At 34.7% G+C, this 20,434-nt stretch overlaps 3 protein-coding genes across 5 annotated transcripts; 1 reads left to right on the top strand and 2 right to left on the bottom strand.

Moving 5' to 3' along the window:
* Positions 1-1,807: 1,807 nt before the first annotated feature.
* LOC105962505 (3',5'-bisphosphate nucleotidase AHL-like) lies at positions 1,808-4,791 on the bottom strand. Of its 3 annotated transcripts, none has more exons than XR_016029009.1 (4): positions 4,330-4,791; positions 3,230-3,893; positions 2,243-2,626; positions 1,808-2,138 (listed from the first exon to the last, which is right to left on the bottom strand). XR_016029009.1 is itself a non-coding variant. In XM_088811470.1 (3 exons), the coding sequence occupies exons 1-3, from the start codon at positions 4,481-4,483 to the stop codon at positions 2,323-2,325; spliced, it is 1,122 nt and encodes a 373-aa protein (XP_088667596.1). In that variant the 5' UTR covers positions 4,484-4,731; the 3' UTR covers positions 2,214-2,322. The 3 variants fall into 3 exon arrangements, 1 of the variants encoding a protein (XP_088667596.1); XR_016029010.1 differs by having other exon boundaries at positions 3,230-4,247; positions 4,330-4,625; XM_088811470.1 differs by lacking the exon at positions 1,808-2,138 and having other exon boundaries at positions 2,214-2,626; positions 4,330-4,731.
* Positions 4,792-10,651: 5,860 nt separating this feature from the next.
* Positions 10,652-11,163, top strand: LOC105962450 (uncharacterized). Its single transcript, XM_012986752.2, has one exon. It carries the CDS (start codon positions 10,750-10,752, stop codon positions 10,957-10,959), a length of 210 nt encoding a protein of 69 aa, XP_012842206.2. The 5' UTR covers positions 10,652-10,749; the 3' UTR covers positions 10,960-11,163.
* Positions 11,164-16,450: 5,287 nt separating this feature from the next.
* Positions 16,451-18,038, bottom strand: LOC105962449 (uncharacterized). The gene is made up of 2 exons (XM_012986751.2): positions 17,733-18,038; positions 16,451-17,300 (listed from the first exon to the last, which is right to left on the bottom strand). The coding sequence occupies exons 1-2, from the start codon at positions 17,968-17,970 to the stop codon at positions 16,576-16,578; spliced, it is 963 nt and encodes a 320-aa protein (XP_012842205.2). The 5' UTR covers positions 17,971-18,038; the 3' UTR covers positions 16,451-16,575.
* Between the last annotated feature and the right edge of the window lie 2,396 nt (positions 18,039-20,434).

The following is a 20,434-nucleotide window of genomic DNA, read 5'->3' on the forward strand; positions in this document are numbered from 1 at the left end:
ACATACATGCATGTAAGAATTACAATGTTTATTGGGCCAAATTATCGACCCATCTATTTGGTGTAAACCTTGTCTGTCGGCCGGCCTAGTTGCTCTAACGCATAGTCCACCAAAAAATATTATGTTTATTAATTATACCTCAAACTTAATAATACAATTTATCAAACAAGACCTGATGTATAGAGATGGTTTGTTACTACTTACTACTAGTAGTATCCAATATTTAGAGGTATGAAAATTTTCATCTATAACGCCGTTAATATAACCGCCCTTCGTTCTTAATGGATACGGAACAACGTCAATGATCGTGAGATCAATCAAATCAGGTTATATATATATATATATATATGAGATTTTTCTGAATGCACTCTCCCAGATTCACCCAGTAACCCACAGAAGGAAGCACATACTCAAGAAGACAAGTTCACACAATCACCAAAAGTCCTGAATATCACATAGATAAAGAATTTAGGGTTTATGTTAAGAATTTAGAATTTAGGGTTTATCTATGACATCCTTGTGTAAATAGGATTCATGTTAAAATTTAGACGGTGAAGGTACTAGCACATAGTCGAAGTCAGCTGTGTACGGTGACATTTGACCCAAGATTGACAGAGTTTTAGAATAGTATAAAGAAATGAGACAGAAAATCGGGCAGATAGAAAGTAGAGTTTCAAATGAGAATAGTAATGGGCACAATTACACAACATTGATCCGACGAATACGAATCGGTTCCAGAACCTTCCATATGTTGTTCTCCAATCAGCAACTACACTCACAAACAAAAAACGTAGATCAATTTATGTTCTTGGCTTCATCGAAAATGTATGATTTTTATACTCAACCCCTTTTAAAATGAGGTCTCAAATTATTATCTGAAGATAGTAAGAATTTGAAACTAAATATGACGATGATGATGATGTAATAATTAATTGGACGTCGGTCAACATATTCCAATTGATCCTCCCCCACCACTCCCACTCACAAATATATTTGAATTGAGCAGTTCAAATAATCAAAATAAATAATAATAAAATAGTTGAGTGTTTGGCACGGTCAACCAATACTCTGTCAATAGTCAAAAGTAGTTTTTGAAGCACCACTTTTCTGAATTCTGAAAAATAGTACATACAGATATTTCTTAGAACTCATCCCTTAATTAATTAATAATACGTTCACCACTTGTGTATATATATAACTTGGTCCTAAATCCCATTTCTGCAAATATATACATCTCAACCACCCTGTTTTTCTCTTCCGAATCAATCTTATGGATCAAACCAGTAAGAATATTCCGGCGCCGGCGAGGCCACCGGTGGCAGCCGTCGGAGGTGGAGTTCCGAAGAGGTTGAATCTTCGGAGTAGTTATCTGGCCTCGCCGAGGTCTCACAGCATAAACAGAGGTCCCACAACTCCTGCTTCTAGCCATCGATTTGAGGCGGCGGCGCCCGCCGGGATCAGGTTGAGAAGAAGGCAGGCGGGTAGCAAAGAGATTGTTATGAGGGCTTTGGCGCCGCCGTGTCAGAGGCCGAGCTTGAGGTGGCGGAATTTCAGGCCCAGGCCTAGCCGTTTTTTCGTTATGCCTGTGGCATGATTGTAATTAACATCTAGGTCCAAGAAATTTCAATACGTAAGTTATATATATTCCCGAAGATGATATTATTTTTTCCTTCAAATTGTATAACATTATTAGGCCTTGTTTGGGTTGGGAAGATTAACCATTATTAATTCAAATATTTGAATTTTGTTTGATGTTTGTTTCTTATCTTGGTTAATTGTGTTGATCGATGTTAAAAATGGAGATCGATTATGCAAGAACATGTGCGTCGATTTCTTCACTTGCAACCTAGTATTGAAGGTTTTTTACATAGGGAAATTGATTGAGAATACTGCCAGTAAATAATAACTATACAAGAATAGTATAAACGCCTGTCTCGCCTACTAGATTATTCAATTACCACATGGAGAAAGAGCAGCCCCCCCGTTGAAATTCTCGATTCACTACTACAATGAAGCCCGTTTAATCCGCAGGTTTGAAGATTCCTCCTTAGTACAAACGTAACAAACAAATGTACCTTCTGCGGAAAATATGAAACTTGGTATACAAAGAACAGCTCCATTATTGACTTCTCCTTGGCCTGAAATTTTTTATATGCAAGGAAACTATTAAAAAACACAATTTTGTAACAATTAAAAAAAAAACCTAAATCGATAAGCAATTTTTTTTATGAAATGGCCTTACCTTGCATCAAGTACTGAAGTTGTGTTCGATTATCATCTTTATTCTTTAGTTTCTTGGCACAAGAGAGAGAAAAGCAGCTCTCACAAGTTAGATGATTCCCAGCTAGCATAAACAGCTCCGATTATTTTCTCGTGCAATTTAGAACCGGAACAAGCAATTATACCCCTATCGATGCCTTCTAGGTATATTCCCCGAGAAAAGTCCAGCTGGCACCCACCTGCATCAGTCACCACCCCACCAGCTTCTATCACAAGGAGAACCCCAGCTGCATGATCCCATATTTTCTCCTTATAACCCGACCTCGCAAATCTCATGTATATTTCTGCTTCTCCTCTTGCTATCGCCGCATATTTCACCATGCTATAAACTCTCAACGGCTTTTTTCTGCATTTTAACATTCAAAAAGATAAATAAATAAATAAATAAAAATAAAACAGGCAGGCTGTTTTATTATAGAATAGCCAGAGAGAATAGCAGAGATAGCCAAACATACAATATCGAATGGTCAACTCTCTTTATATAGATAGAGTTGGTAAAGACTTCTTCCCTAAGACAGACAGACATCTACTAACATAGATAGAAAAGAATTACCTAAGGGCGCATTTGGATGGAAGGATTTGAGGGAGGGATTTCAAATCCGTAATAACAAATCCATTGATGTTGTTTGGATGGAGTTATTTGTCGAGAAATTTCAAATCCACAGCTCACATTTTTCTATTTTTTATTTAGCAATTGTGAGGGATTTCAGATCCCTTCCCGTTTGGAGTCTTTTCAAATCCTACCCATTTGGACTTATTTCGGATCCATTCATTTCAAATCTCTCAATTCCAAACACAACCTAATAGAATAGATTCATACATTCTAAGCCAAATTCCTATCTATTTTCCAACACCATCACTTTGAGAGAAAAAAATGAAACCGATAAGAACAAAACTAAGCATCTTAATGTAACAAATAATAACTTAGTTGATAATGCAATAAGCACACCTCAAGCCAGCAGTGCTAGCTACTCCAGCAGCAAAAGAATGGTCAGAATTAGATTTCTCCACCGGTTCGCAAAACGTAGCAAGTGCAGGATCATCAACCGAAGAAACACGTATCAATTTCGCAGAATTCGGCCAATCGAGCCTCTTATCGAAACGAATCAATGGCTGCATCCAAGCTTTCCCACTCCCTTTCCTCGTGTACATCACACACCCAACTTCACCGTTCGACGTAACAAGATTCTCTCGACTGTACTTATTTAAACCGTCATCTTTAACCGAATAATTAGGGCAACCAAGAACTCCGAGCACAACTTCTCCATCATCAATCAAGGCAAGTGCAACTGCATACTGATCTCCACGAACAAAACCGAGGGTCCCGTCGACTGGGTCAAGGACCCAATGCTGACCAAGCAGGCCCCCACGTGAGCTGCATTGGCTGATTGCTTCAAGAATTTGTGAAGGGCTGAGTGGTTTATCTGGTCCTTGGAGACCGAATCTTGATGCTTCGGCTAAGCATCCATTTACAGCACTCACCACCATTGCTAACAGAGAAGATGACTCAGATTTTGATAGAGTTTGTATGTCTTCTTCGGCCACAATTGAGATGTTTTTGCTGCCGAAGGATTTCGACAGCATCCAGCTTACTGTCGCTTGCACACTCCAATCTGTTTATTCCAAAAAAGAAAACGATAGCTATTTTTACATTGCCCTAGTGCACAAAGTCCCGATTTTCGCATAGCTGCAAAACATCACTTAACCTTACTCGATGTGAGGTTAAGTGATTCAAGACACATTCTACGTATTACAGCCTTGCAAATCGATAATTACTTCGTAAAACGATGATCGATGCTTGTTCATGAACACTGCTTTTTAAATCATTTTACATCCAATTGACGGCCACTGTATCGATTACTAAATGAAACAACCCAAAAATTCATATGAACTAATCAAAACCAAAAATTCAATACATGTTCAAAACCGTAATAAATGAAACGAGCGTTTCCCACATTATCAAAAATCTGCGGCACCGATCACATAAATGCTGATTAGGAAACAAACGGCTGACGAAAAAGTAACCTAATTCGAGAAATCAGAATTTACCTGCAACGGTAACAAGTGAATCGTCGTCTTTGGATTTAACCTGGTCGGAATTTGTGGAGAGCAATTGCTTCTGCACCTTTTCGCAGAGGGAACACGCCATGTGGACCACCCTCACCGCCACATTCAACTCGTCGGAGTATTTCTCGTCCTCCATTTTTGCCCAAGTTTGTTTTTTTTTTTTTTAAATTTAATTTAATTTAATTTAATTGAAACCCCGATTGAAAACGAAGGGGTGATGTGGTGCTTGCTAGTGAGAAGCGAAGCCTGTTAGAGAGAGAAAATGCGTGAACCTGTACGAGTAGTATGAGCAGGTACATCGAATTTCGGTACTATATGAGATTTGTGTTTCTCTGAGATTTTGGGAACTGTGTGGCGTGAATGTTTTTGGCAATGCATTTTCTCTTCGAACATATAATTAATTTTGTTTTTAAATTAATTTTGAAAGATTGTTAATAGGGGTCTTGGCCTCTTGGGATATGAAATGCTATTTGCGGTCACAAAATTACTATTCGCGGTTAATAACAAAACCCCCCAAAACTTTTACAAATATCAAAAAACCCCCAAAACTGCAAATAGCAAAAAAAACAAAAAAAAAAAAAATTCGAAAATTCGAAATCAAGCTTGAAGAAGGGTTGGGCTTCGATTTTTTGATGTAATTTCGACTCTTTTATGTGTAATATGCATTGGGTAGGTCGATTACGGAACCAATTTCATGTTAAAAAAAGCCCTACAAATCGATTTGTAGGGCTTTTTTTTTCGCAAAAAAATGTTCGAACGCCCAAGATGGGCGCCCAAGGCGTGTACGAACGCCCGGAACGGGCGTTCGTACACGCCATGGGCGTTCGAACATTAAAAAAAAAAAAAAAAAAAAAAATTGCACCGGACGCCCAACTCGGGCGCCCAAATGCAGCTTGCACGCCCAACTTGGGCGTGCACTACATGAATGGACGCCCAAGTAGGGCTTTTACGCGTTTTGGGGATGTTTTTGGATTTTTTTGAGAAGTTTTGGGGTTTTAGTGAAATAAAGTGTTTTTTTGGGGGTTTTGTTAGAAACCGCAAATAGCAATTTTCAAACCGCAAAAAACAATTCCCCTTGGGATATAGTCCCTAGTGACAAAACTTATTTGAACTAAATGACAAGTCTAATTAAACATTTGTTTCACATTCTTTATAAAATTCATTCCAAAAATGCCCCTTTCACTCACAAATTTGAAATGTTTCATTAAGTAAATTCCAAACTGCAATTATCATTTTATTTATACATTTAATATTTTCATATTTTCATCTCATTTTTTTTCTTCAAAATATTCTATCTTCTTCCTTTTTTTTCGTTATTCATTTTAGCATTTTATACACTATTATAAAAATTTCTTTATTTTTTCCTTTTTTTTTCTAATAAAAAAAAATGCTAGTTTTTTTTTTTTTCAGTTTACATATTTTTCAATTTTTCTGTAGTATACTATGGTATACTATGGTATACTACGACGTATTGTAGTATACTATAGTGTACTGGTGTACTATAGTATACTACAGTGTAATATAGTATACTACGGTGTACTATGCTTTACTATCAAATCCTAGCCACCAAAAACTCCTACCAACTTTCGCAAAACCTAGATCTGACATTTGAACAACCCAAATCAAACAAAATCTTTCAAAACACAAGGAAACTAGATCAAATAGATTAGTGAAAAAATAATTTCCATAACATCTCAACCATAATCGCGTTCGCAGCCCCCCCGGCACAACCCCCACCACGCTTTCCACCTGCCGTCATTGCCTCCACAGGCGGCCGCGACCTGTTGTTCTCCGCCACTATAGCCACCGTCCATAGCCGTTGTCATCAGCCCAATCATTACCGTGCGGCGAGAGAGATGTGGAGAGATGGAGATTGAGAGAAGGAAAAAAACGAGAGGGAGAGAACGAGAGAGAAGCAGAGAGAAAATAAAATAAAATAAATAGATCTGATAAGTTGGAGGAACGTGAATATAAATATTATATTTAGGGTATAAGGGCAAATTAGGTATTAAAAAAAATTAAAGGATGTAGCTCATATATTATTTGAAAATAGGGATTTAATTAAAAGATTAAATTTAAGGTTATCATTTAGTTCAAATTATGTTTGATTTGATGGGCTCATAGCATATTCCCCTAGTTAATATTCACTAATTAATTAATAAAGTATTGTCCATTCCTCCATTTCATTTCATATCTTTAGATATTTTTTCCCCTTTTGAGAAATTATTTATTTAGTATCATAAAGTATTTGTTTTTAATTAAAAAAAATATTAAAGTGCTTTTCAATTTTTAACTCAAAAGGCGTTAATTTAGTGTTTGTGTAGGCAGAAGGCACTATCAATTTCCTTTAAACAAATTTAAAAAAAGTTGGTCACCTACACCTTGGGGGAATTGTGGAGAATGTAATTTACATGATATTTACATAGTAAAAATTGGTAGATTACAAAGTGATTGCAGTATTTATTATTGTTTTATTTTTTAATATGTTTCTCACAAACTCTGTCGATCTAAAAATTTCTCCATGCTAATTTTTGACTCGTACGGTTGCATATCTGAGGAATTTATATTTTTACAATTCTTGAATTATGTATATCTCGAATAAGAAAAAAAAATGTGTAATTTGGTGCATATTTTGAAATATTTCTAAATCATATATTAATGAATGTTGATTAGTAAACTTAAAATATGTATTACTAGTATGTTAGGTATTTAAAAGAAAATGGCATTTCAATTCAAGTAGTATCCAACTACATGTGACACTATGTTAAATGAACTTTAAAGGCCCATGATGTATAAATCGTCCATTTTCGGTTCAATGAACAAAAACCTATATTTTGTTTGCTTGGTTCTTTGTATAAGCTTCGGTAATATCCAAATTCGCCCGCAATTCAATGTATTGAGTGTTGATATATGTTGTATTATCCACTTTTATACTAATCATATATGTAAATTGTAAATAAAAGTCGATGGTTCGGTCCGATTATATTTTAGCAAAGTCTATCTGTTAGTGAATCAGGTTGAGTTTGAGCCATTTTAGCCAATCTATTTCATTGACGAGGTCCGTTGGTATATAAGTTTAAGCATATAGTAACGAGATCCGATACAAGCTCGACTCACATATCCCGATTGTCATCCCTACAATTAAAAGAAAAAGAAAAAAAAAATTCTCCTCGGAACAATAGTAATGGGAACGTACGGGTAGGGAGGTGATCCATACCTTATCACATGGGCATCACTCATTAGCCATTAGCCACCCAATAACACACATTTCACACATTAATGCCAATTTTCTTACTTCGAACCAAACTTACATTAAAACAAATTATATTAATAATAATTATAAAAAAGTTACACTTGTTATTTTGTGATGATGCTAGGGGTTAGATCACCTTAAATAGTTAAAGTAAGATGAGTTGGAAGAACAAAGTGGATCATTGCATCAGAGTTTGATAACCTTGAGATACCTACGATCATAGAACACGCAAACTAAGCCGGTGGTTGATTCGGCGGAAACCCCTCTGACGCTCAAGTCAGACGTGCAGATTGTAGAAATAGTCCAAGGAATACATGTTGTAGTATTGCTCAGATAATATGACGTACATAAAGGAATGAGTTAAAACATTTATTTATACCTCCTTGATTGGGTTGCAATTTAATTAGTTGAGATTGTCGGGCACAAACCTTATTTGAAGGTGATTGAGCCTCGATAGAGTGGTCTTCAATATTGAGTTCGTGGCCTAGTAAGTAAAGAAATTGTAGGCCCGACCCAATTAAGCTTATCATATGATGATTTTCGTTCAACAATTTTCGACTAAGATTTACACAATATCACAAATACCTCCTGCTAAATATATGAACGAAATTAATCATTTATACACGTATATAGTAGGATATATATAAAACTCGCCGATAAATTATATTGAATGTTACATAGAACAAACATCTACCGTTATCACTCCATAAGAGTCTGATTCCTAGTAAGTTTTGGAATTGAAAATTAAAGAAAAACATTTTTATATTTGTCGTTTTGATAAATAAATATATGGTTTCAGAAAAAAAAGATAGAGACCATAATCAAATAAAAGAATGTTAATTCAAATTTAAATCATTGAAAATCTCAATCTTGTCACTCCATAGAATCCCAAAATAGACATTTCATTCCTAATCCTGTTCCATCTCTAATTTAATGTACAACATATATATGTGTTGATATATCTTATTTGCATTAATAATTTTTTTTTAAACTAAATAATAAAATTTAAAATAAAATGACCCCATTTATTAAATCTCAACCCCCCTACATAAAATTCAATATCTTAGTAACTAAGATATGAATTAATTCATCAAAAGATATATGCTGTACTTTGATTTGCTTAGGAGGGTTATAGCCATATCTAACTTCATTAAAACATAATAATTGCTCAACCAACCATATTTGACAGATGTCGATCATCCAACCACCCTTCTGAAACTTAACAATCTTATAGAGCTAATAGCACAGACCCCCTGTGTTATTCCTAATTGGCATAAAAGCCCTCATGATAAAATAATTAGCAAATACCCCCTTATGTTTGGTTTTGTATAGCACACAGCCCTTTTTATCAGATTTAGTTGTTGACTTAAATGAAATGACAAAATTAACCTTGCAATATACCGAAAATCCAATTGAAAATTCGTGAAAAAAAAAACAAGAAATATAGAGAAGAGTCTTCCTGTCCCCGTTAACCCACCCCCACCCAAAATAATTCTTCTTCAACAATCAGCAAATAAGCCATTTTTGTTGTTCCCCTTCTTCCTTCAATCTTCCACCACCATACCCAACCTCCATTACCTCCACCCGCCGCCGCCGCCGCCCCATACTCTGCCGGTGTTAGCCGTCACCACCATACCCCCATACGCTGCCCCCGTCACCATACCCACCCGCCGCCGCCGCCCCATACTCAACATGCTCGTGCCCCTTCTTCGTCGACGAAACTGTGGAATATGTCGCCGGTTGAAGTGGTCGGAGTTTCTCGAGAGAGATGGAACAGAGGAAAGGCAAATTTGGGAGTGGGTTGTTTTGGTGAGGTACCTTCCAAACATTTTGCAGGAAAAAAAATATATTTGCAAAGGGGGCACCATCAGGAAGCATTGTGTGTGTGTGTGTTTTGCGTGAAAATTGTGGAGAGTTTGATTGGGGATGAGATGATTTGGAGAGAGGGCGTTTTAGAAATTGTCAAGGGCTGAATTGAAAATTCTTAAAGTTTCAATTTGGGGTTATGAAAATTTTGGGGCCAATATGTAATTTTCCACTTTTTATTTAAAGGGTATTTATATCTTTTCAGGTCAAAATATGCAGCCCAGCCGCACAATGTGCGCGTGCAGAACACGATAAGATGTTAGGGGCCTTATTGGCTTTGACTAACTTTCATAGGGGGGTCCTTGCTAATTTTTTTAACATGAGGGGTTTTTCAGCAATTATAGATTACACAAGGGTGGTTCTTGCAAAAAACCCCAATCTTATACATCCAAATATCCTCCCTAGCTAGTCTCAAATGGTAAATTACCTTTTTGGTGTTTATGACTTCATTACTAATTTTGTACATTAAAAATAGTTTTAATAGTATTTATTTATTTATTATGTAATTTTATGAGATTTTTCTTTTTTGAATTTTATGGGATATAATCCAACAAGTAATATTTAGAATTTAAGCTTTAATAACACTAATACTAGTAAAAATCAACATCATGATAGTCCAGCTAGTGGAGTTGTAAACGAATCGAGTCGAGTTAAATGTATGAAAATTCAATTTTTGTTTTTCTTTTCTGAATTAGTAGTTCAAACTTGTTAGGGTTTTAATCGATTTTATTAAGTTGCGTTTGAGTTTGGTTTGATAAACAATCAAGTCAAACTCGAACGAGCTTTAATCGAGTTGAACATAAATCGAGCTAAAACAAGCTTTAATAGAGCCAAAGACGAATCGAACTCGAGTAACATGTTTTTTATATTTTTTATATAATTGAGGTGGAGTTCGAGTCGAACTTCTTAGTTTATCGTACAAAATGTTATTTTCAAGTTTGTTTCATTATGTGAACAGAATGAGCTCATGAACCGAGCTTTTAAGTTTTAACAATCAATTTCAAATCGAGTATTGAAAATTATGTTTTTATTTTTATTTTTAGCACTACAAATTAGTCAAATTGCTTGAATTTTCTCCTATAGAAAAGACATTCAATAATTTAATGTAGCTTGAGTATGAAATTACATCAGAATAAAACTATATAAATACTGTTCTTTGGCCTCTTTAAATCGGGTAGTTAAGCTTCTCTCTCTCTCTCTCTCTCTCTCTCTCTCTCTCCCCCTCTCTCTCTCTCTCTAGAAAAAGGGCCTCGCATATATTGATATATGAAGTTTGGGCATTGATGGTTTGCTTCTGTTTTCTGGTGGATCAGAAGAGTGTGGTGCGGCGGAGCAAGCCGGTGGCGGGGACGTGCTCGCGGTGCCGGCACGGCGCCACGGTGGCGGATATGAAAACTCTGACGAGGTTTTGTTACATCCCGTTTTATTGCAAATCTTGGAAAGCTATCGTATGTTGTTTTTGTGGGAGTATTCTTAAATCTTACAACACCTGATTGTTTCATTCTTCGTCGAAACTACAGTACAGAGATTCATCAGGGTTTCTTTAATTAATTTAATTTCTCCATGTTTTGTAATAATATTATTATATTATAAGGATGTATTCTATTTCCTTTTTTCCTTTTCTTTTTTAAAATTCAAAGTTGTAATTAACAGTGATTTATTTAATTTAACTAATTTATAATACTTGTGTTCTAATATTCAAGCAAACATCATGATTCTGGGGTTATTCCTTGATGTCGGGGTTGTTTAATTTCACTTTGTTTTTTATTTTTGGGTAAATTACGAAAAAGTCCTAAACTTAGGCCAAATTATGAAAACACCCTCATCTATCCGTAATTATTAAAATCCCCCCAGTATTTGTTTTCGTCTTGCACCGACCCTTACAGTGTAATTTTTCACGGAATCCTTTTGAGTTCAGGGAATATTTCCCAAAAAATACCAATTATACCCCTGCAAACGTGAAATTTATTTTATGCTACATTTTAAAGGTAAAAATTACTCTTAAAGGGGTAATGGCCGGGATTCCAGAGGGTAATTTTTTTCTCTCAAAAGTAGCATAGAGAAATGTCACGTCTGCAAAGGTAGAATCGGTATCTTTTGGGGAATATTCTATTTAATAAAAAAATATTTTGTGAAAAATCAAAGCGTAAGGGAGTTGGTGTAATATGGGAAAAAAAAAAGTCGAGGGGATTATGGTAATTAGGGATAGCTAGGTATTTTTCGTAATTTAACTTTAGTTTAAAGGTCTTTTTCGTAGTTTTACTCTTTATTTTTTAATGTAAATATGCGTGACGTGTGCGTGTGTAAACAGTAGATCACATCACACTCACAGTGTTTGCCAGGCCAAATTAAGGAAGAAGAAATAAACACGAAACTACGTCGTACTGCCGACCTAGCTCCTTAATTCAAGTCCCAGCTTTTTGGTACGATGTTACACCCCCACCACCACTCCAACTTGCTCCTCTCACATTCTACATTCGCAATTTTTTATTCTTTTTTTTTTTTTAAATAATAATTTAGGATTAAGTTGAGAATTTAATTAATTTTAATTTACTTAGGTTACGTGATTTTTTTTTTTTCTGAATGCACACTGACATATTTGTTTTTTCATTGAATCATATTTTTCATTTTCTAATTTCTGTGGGCCGAATTCAGTTATTGTGATTCATTTTTTTCTTTGTTAGGCGCAACTTATTCACGACTTTCTCCTTTTAATCTCTGGCTGCAATTTCCTTTTCGGTTTGACTTAAAAACGTGTTGAAGAATATTTCTACTCAATAGGTGTGCTTGAAAGGATTATACTCCACGTGGCACGAAATTAGAGGTATCAAAAATAAAACATGTCTTTCTTAATTTCCACGAAAATTGAATGTTTAGTTTGAAAATGCAAACATAATGCTTACTTAACAAACCATTTATGTGTGTAGTGTAGCCGTGTAGGTATTACAAAACCAACGGCACAAGAAAACATAAATTAATACACATGATAAGTTGTTTTAAGAGTTGATAAATTATTACTATTATTTTTTGAATAATTTTGAATAAAAGTCTATTAAAATATATTTCGAGAACCAAAAAGACTTTATAGTTCTTTATTAAGGTATATATTTTGAATTAAATTAAGGGTCTATTAGATATAACCCCCTTAAACATTCAAACAATAGGGGTAGACCCAAATTTAAATTTGCCATTTTGATAAAAGCCCAAACTTTTCGTAATTACATAATTACCCTCAATCAAATCCCACAAATCCCGTTACTTTACCTTTTGAAATAATATCAAATCCCTTCCTATTTTCCCGTTAACACACTATCACCCCAAAACCCACTATCAAATAAACTGCAAAAATCTCCCAGAACCACTTCCCGGTACGACCGATCGAAAGGGGAAGAAATCTGCACTGCCGTGAAACGACGATTTTCGTGGATTCCGAGCAAGCCACCGTAGGTACGTCTTCGTCGGTCGCTACATCGCTATCGTCCATCGATTTGTTCATATGTTTTGGCTAAATCGACTATCACGTTTGTATAATTGCAGATTTGTTATAATCGCATACCGAATTCGAGCACTAAATCATTGATATTGCAACAATTGATGGGCAGGACATCCACCAGAAGTGATATCGTCGTTGGCCGCCGTCGCTGTCACTTCTCCAATCTAGGGTTACTCAAATCTAGGATTATTCAAATCTAGGGTTTTGATAATTCTTCGGCCCATAGTTGATTAACGAGATGCATAGTCGAATTACATCTGTATTAATATACTATCCCATATAATTTAATAGACTATCCCACTGGTATAATTTTACTATGGATCTCGTTAATCGACTATGGGCCGAAGAATCATCAAAACCCTAGATTTGAGAAGTGACGGCGGCGGATTTGTGTTTTAAAATTAATAGACTATCTCATATCTTTTACTAGACTATCCCATGTATCTAATTCGACTATGGGTTTAGTTAATTAACTATTGGAAAAATAATAATGTATATGGAAACTGAATAATATGTTTGTTTGAAATACTAATCAATTAGGGTAATTTTCCTTATTATATGAAAACGATTAGGGTAAATAATAATATATATGAAAAAATAATAATATATTTGGAAACTGAATAATATGTTTGTTTGAAATACTAATCAATTAGGGTAATTTTCCTTATATCATGTAATAGACTATCTTATTGATCTAATTCGACTATGGATCTCGTTAATCGACTATGGATCCGGTATTATTCAACCACATAGTATATTAATAATTTCAATATAGTACATTAATCTGCTATGATAGTATATTACGGTTATAGTAGTGATATGAAATTGTGTTACAAACAATATACCACTGAAATGACAAGAACATTGAGAACAACACCAACGTAAAGTATTCCACATAACCAATAAAATAGTACATTAATAATCTCATAATTTCAATCTACGGTTTTGATAAAATACATAAAACACATCATAACACAATCAAACCAATATGTCGAGTTAAAAAACTCTAGTACATTAATAATCTCATAATAGTATAATAAAATGATAATGGTAGTATCATACGATATTCATAATAGTATACTACTGTATTACAACGGTTTAACACTTAACCGAAGTTACCGAGCCATTACATCGTAAACACCTCTTTATAGCAACCAACCCACCAAACCTCAACAAAATCCGTACGAAATTCGCCATCGAAAAAACCTAAAATCATGAAACAAAATTAAAAATGCAGAATACTAAAAAATGATTAAATAGACTGCAAATACATTTGAATGATAATACATTAATATCATCAAAAATAAACTTAAAATGCAAAATCCATACGCTAAATTAAAGAAAAGACTACGAACTATAGTTTAATGTACTACCCATCACACTTAAATCTGCTGTTATAAACAAATAAACCAACTATCGATCGGGATAAAAACATGAACTCGACCACAGCGGACAATTATTCCGATTATTGCATAAACCAACTACGAAGCTCATAAAAAATAACTCTGGTCCGATCTGCGTGAACCATCCTCTTCTAACTCTGTCAATCCTCTTCCAAACAAACATCATCGGCCAAAAAAAACGATATATATATATGACGGAATAATTTTGTTAAAAAACGTTCTACTTAATAGAATCAAGTATCAACACAACTCTTAAAAATTTCTAACCACCGTACACGACAATCATGGACATTGAGCAAAAAATAAAAACGAATAACGCATTCATACCCGCTTAACAACGTCCAACAACAAACGCTCAAAAATCGATCTTATTTCCACGACGGTGCAGAAATCTTCAAAGACGATAAAACCCGCTGGAACGATGAAGAGAATCTTCAAAAAATATTGTACACGATTTGATATAACGGCCAATGATCTCACGTAAATTTATTCCGTGATTTTAGGCAACGTATCTGCAAATCTCAAATCACGTATTAAAGGAAATAAATGCCGTTTAATAATAAAACAGGGGTATTAAAGGGAAATTATATAATATATTTTGCCAAGTTGGCAAAATTGAGTGTATCTCAAAAAGGGGAAAAAAATTGGATCTACCTTATTAGAAAATATGAACAAGGGGGTTTTCCCTAATAAACCCTTAAATTAAATTTGCGGTGCCAAATTAGGGGCTAAAATAGTGGACCTGAATTTATAGGTAAATGAGATAAATTTGTTCATAGCACGAATTGGGTCCTGAATTTAGCAGGCCCATCGAACTCACAGCACTTGGATACTCTAGCTATTCTCAAAGAATAAACAAACTTCCAAAACAGCGTTTACTGCAATTTCGTATTTTATTTTTATTTTAATCTTTGTATTCATTATTTACTTTATAAATTGTTGGGCACCATTTCAACTCCAAAAACATAGAAGATAATACATAATATTTAATTTATTTCAAAGATGAAGAAACAAAAAAGAGAGAAGCTGTGGATTGCTAAATTCCAATGACATGGAGAACCTCAGTTTGCTGTTACGTCTCAATTTCCTATTGTCACGTCTCGTTCAGAAAACTATTGGTAATGGCTCCAACAGTTTAGCACAAAGTATAAACAACTCATAACCGTAGATAGGAACAAAATCTCTTAGATCTTGACCAATTACGTCACCCAATACCCATAATCTCACATAATTTGAACTCTCGTGTTTTCTACACTCATAAGTGGATCTCACTCACTTACCAAAGAACAGAGATCTAGAAAGTATGTTAAGATTCAAATTGCATCTCTCTCTCTCTCTCTCTCTCTCTCTCTCTCTCTCTCTCTCTCTCTCTCTCTCTCTCTCTCTCTCTCTCTCTCTCTCTCTCTCTCTCTCTCTCTGTATATAGATGGATAAAGAAGAATATAATGGTCTCAAAAGGAGAAGACAACTTAAGAACATCATGTTATCGTCAACCGAAGTATCGTCGAAAGCAATTGAAGTGGTACAACAAGAGAGGATAGAGAAAGAGAGATCATCATAAATTATGCCAAGAGAGAGAGGCAGATGTTGAGTATCTCGAATGATAGTAGAATGGATATATCAAAAGCTAAGAATCAACGGTCGAATAAAAAATGTAGAAAGTTGTGAATTTATGACCAAGACTTGAGGGTTTGCATTGTTGGACTGATTTCTTTTTGGGCCATCTCAGGAAATAGATAATGGGCTGGCATAAATAATATTAGTTTGGCCCAAAATTCAACATAAACGTATCATGATATGCAAAGATAAATTAATTATTTTTTAAGATCTGTTGTCACAATGGAATAATGAACTTTGAAATTATATTATAACCCAATCCTATAATTGGATCTGAATTGTTAATACATAGTACTTAAATATTAATCGATCAATATATATATATATATCCCAATCAAAGTAAACCTAAAACTATAGATAGAATGAAAAGAGGCATGCAAGCAGTCTGTTAATATTGAACAAATTAAAATTAAATCCACTCAGGAAGTACCTGTGAGAAAATAACTACGAAATGATAGATTAAAAGAAGTTTTTAAATAATTAAACTACGAAATGATAACTGTGAGAAAATACAAATAAAAGATGTTTAATATTGAACAAATTAAAAATGTTTAAAAAAATTAAAACTATATCACTAGTTTTAATTGTGACATAAATTAAAGCTCCACACTCTCATGAGAAAAAACACAGTTCACACAGTCAGCAGCCAAAAGAGACGAAGTTCTGTACTTATCCTCACCTCCCACAATCGCCATCGCCACTCCGGGCTTCGCCGGATTCACAAACTCCGGCCGGTATGTTTTCCCCAGAACACCCTCCACCTCCGGGGACAACCCGCCGATGAATCTGAACTGCACCTCCAGATGGGCAAAACAGTCGTCGGAAAAAGGTATACGGTACCCATGAACCCTGTCATCTTCTTCCGTCACCGGCACCACCGTGATCGAAATCTCCGCAACTTCCGGCAATATCACCAGAACCCCGTTCCTGTCCGAAGTCCTCTCAACCTCAACGCCGCCGCCGCTGTTCTCCGGCGATGTCCGGAGAACCGACGGGTAACCCTCCGGCAGGTTCAGTTCCTCGCCGTCGTAGGAGAACTTAAGACGGTCGACTCCGTCGTCCCACTTTACAGCTTTGGTCGCCTCGACGGAGAAAGTGTGGTTGTCGAACAGAATGCCCAGCGCCTGAATCCACGTGAAGTCCCTCTGTCTTCCGGCGGGTCTCAGGCCGATGAAACGCGCGTTGATGTGGAGATTCCGGTCGGAAAGTAAGGTGAAGTGCTGGTTGCTCTTGCCGTGGAAGTAGAAAACTATGCCGTCTCCGCCGATGAAGCGAGGATCCAGGCATGCTGCTCCGGGACCGTTGCAGTTCGGCTTCTTATCTATATACATTAACAGCATTTTTTAAAAGGTAAATTACAAAAAAACCCCTAAACTTAGATTAAATTACGAAATCCCCCTAAAGTTAGATTAAAATACAAAAACCACCTCCACCTATTCATAATTACCAAAAATCCCCTGAGGTTTGTTTCCGTCTTACACCAACCCCTTACAGTGGGACTTTTCACGGGTTTTTTTTTCTTCACAATATCAAATATTTTCTTTTATTTCTCACCTACTTAACAGAAGATATAATATTTAGGATGTACACATTTTCTGTTAAAAAAATCGGATCAACAGTTAATCAGATGGAGATTTTAGTTATTACGGATAACTGGGGCCCTGGGGGCATTTTTCGTTATTTAGCCTAAATTCAGGGGGGTTTTCATAATTTGTCCAAAAAGAATAATGTAAAATAGCAAAGCACGACTTACGTTTGCATTCGGTCTTGCAAATAGGAGAGTTGCAGTTAAGGAAACACGCTTTATGTTTAGGGTTTTTTGGATGCTGAGAGGGGCACTGGATCGGGCATTTGACGGGTTTGAGGAAACACGGGCAGCTCTTCGTGTAGCATACGACTGTCTCTGTATTAATGTATCCTCGTACTAAGCAAACATGAGATATCAGTACCAGCACAAGTGAGACCAACACTTTGCTGCTAATTGAAATCATCTTGCTTTAATTTGTTTTTTTCAAGAGCAAGAATGAAGTAATTTGTAATACAATATATTGAGTTGTGTAAACTAAGGGACACTTCTTCTTCTTTATATAGAGTGCAATCACATGGACTTATTCTTTGGTGAAACATTTAATATTGCATATATTATGTATACTGAAAAATTTGTAGTTTTGGTCCTTTTTCTTTCGCCTATTCGGAGATTTAGTTCCTTAAAGTTTTTAAATTTCAATTTTACATGCAATATAACTTTGCAAATTTTAGCATATTTGGACCAGTTTTGGTTGAATTTGGCTACCTAAGGGTGGAAATCAAGACAAAACTTTGAACTGTATCAATTTCGATCCGGAAACTCTAGTTTCTGAACATTATTTTTCATTTCGAATTACCGATTCTGATTTTGTTTTGAATTTTTTTTTATCAAGACTGGAATACGTATAAGATTCTGGTTTTCAATCTCGTTTTAATTTTCAAAATAATCCCAACAAATATCAAAAGAACTTTCCAAAAGTTACACTTACAATATCAATTTTATTACGTATTTTATATTTCATGTAATATAAAAATGAAATTTCCTATATATTTCTGCCCATTTTTATACGAAAAATGTCCAATTTTGTGCTAGCTTTTGATATCCAATTTTTAAAAATTAGTCAAATTTAAGAATTTTATTGGGACAAAATTATTGGAGATAGTTTATAATTTCCGAAAATAATTAAAAGAAAATTCGAAAGTTCTAATTTCAATTTGTCCTCTCTCGTATCATAAAATTATATCAAAACTTATATGGCAAATTTATAAGGTTTGAGGCGTACAATAAGGGCTCGTTCGGTTACCTATATTGGATTAGATTGGGATTACATGAGATTGGATTAACTCCCTATTGACTAATTAATTATTTAGTTAGTAGCATGTTCGGTTTCTTAGATTAGATTTTCTATTAAATTTGTTAAAATCGGTTATTATATATGAATTGTCTATAAAATCACTTAGTTTTCAATAATAAAATATGATTTTAAGGATAAAATTGTCTTTTCCTTTTTAGTCACCCCCTATTAAATTAATCTCAGGGGGTGCTACTAATTTAAAGAAATAGTAGCATTTAATTGCGGACTTTGATTTTAGTAGCGGGTTTGAAAAAATGTGAATCTTACCAACCGGACATGCTATTAGACCCTACTATTTAGTCAGTAGAACCTTATAGCGGTAACCGAACGAGCCTTAAGTATATTAAATTCATCAAATTTATTATTTGTTACGTCATAGAACTAAAATACAAGTAAAATATATAAGAACAAATATATATCATATAAAACTGAAAGAAGAGAAGTAAGAGGACTGGTTATATCCATAAAAAAAGAAAATATATATATATATATATATATATATATATATATATATATATATATATATATATATATATATATATATATATAAAGGAATTCTCAAGGGAATTTTTTTGTTTTCATCCCTCAAATTTGCACTAATTTCACATTCCGTCCTCCATATTGACAAAAAATACATTTGGTCCCTCATGTTTCAATAATTTAACGTTTTTGGTCATTTCCGTCAACGTAACGTTAGCCTATCAGTTAAGGCAATGATGCGCCACGGTTAATTCCGTTAGTTTTAACGTAAAATTGACATAAATTACTAAAAATGTTAAAATTTTAAAATATGAGGGACCGAAAGTGAAATCGGTGCAAACTTGAGGGGTGAAAACTTGTTATTTTCCCAAATTCTCTTGAATTTTATTTATTCCGGACAAAGACTTTCTTTAGATCCGGTCTATTTCTGTGAAGCAAATAATTATGTTTTTGGTCAATGCTTTAGGGGGGCTGTAATCAGGTTTAATATATATAAATATGAATAAATAAAGTTAATTGTACAGTTGACATTTGTGTCTGATTTATAAAAAAAACTAATTAATCACATGATAAGTTGTCCGTTTACCAAAGCCGGCATATGCTCATCCGAGATGTCCTTAATTCATGGCGGCGTAATACATGTGCGATTAAAACCAGTCTTTTCGTTATGTTCCAAAATCGCCGGGAAATTCTATGCTACACCTGGTGAATATAACCAGGCACCCTAATTAATAAGATTCCCATTACGGGTTCAGTTATGGCCCAATAAATCTTAGAAATATAATTATAAAATAAATAAAAAAAAAAACACATATCAAGAAAAGAGCCACCCGATGAAAATCACCGGGTGTAGCATCGTATTCCCCAAAATCGCCTAGATTCTTGCCTATGTTTCCTCATCATCCTTTTATTTATTATTTCACCGTAAAGTTAAATAATAATAACAATACCCACGACCCACGCACACACACATAGGGCAAAAAAAATGGAAGTTTGAATTTTCGCCCATTTCTATCCGAAATTTTATAATTTTGGAACAAAGATATTTATTTTGAATTCCAAAAAAAAAAAGATTTTTAATTTTGTTTAAAAA

The sequence above is a fragment of the Erythranthe guttata genome, chromosome 13 (genome assembly GCF_056151865.1).
Source record: "Erythranthe guttata isolate IM_541 chromosome 13, IM_541, whole genome shotgun sequence".
NCBI lineage: Eukaryota > Viridiplantae > Streptophyta > Magnoliopsida > Lamiales > Phrymaceae > Erythranthe > Erythranthe guttata.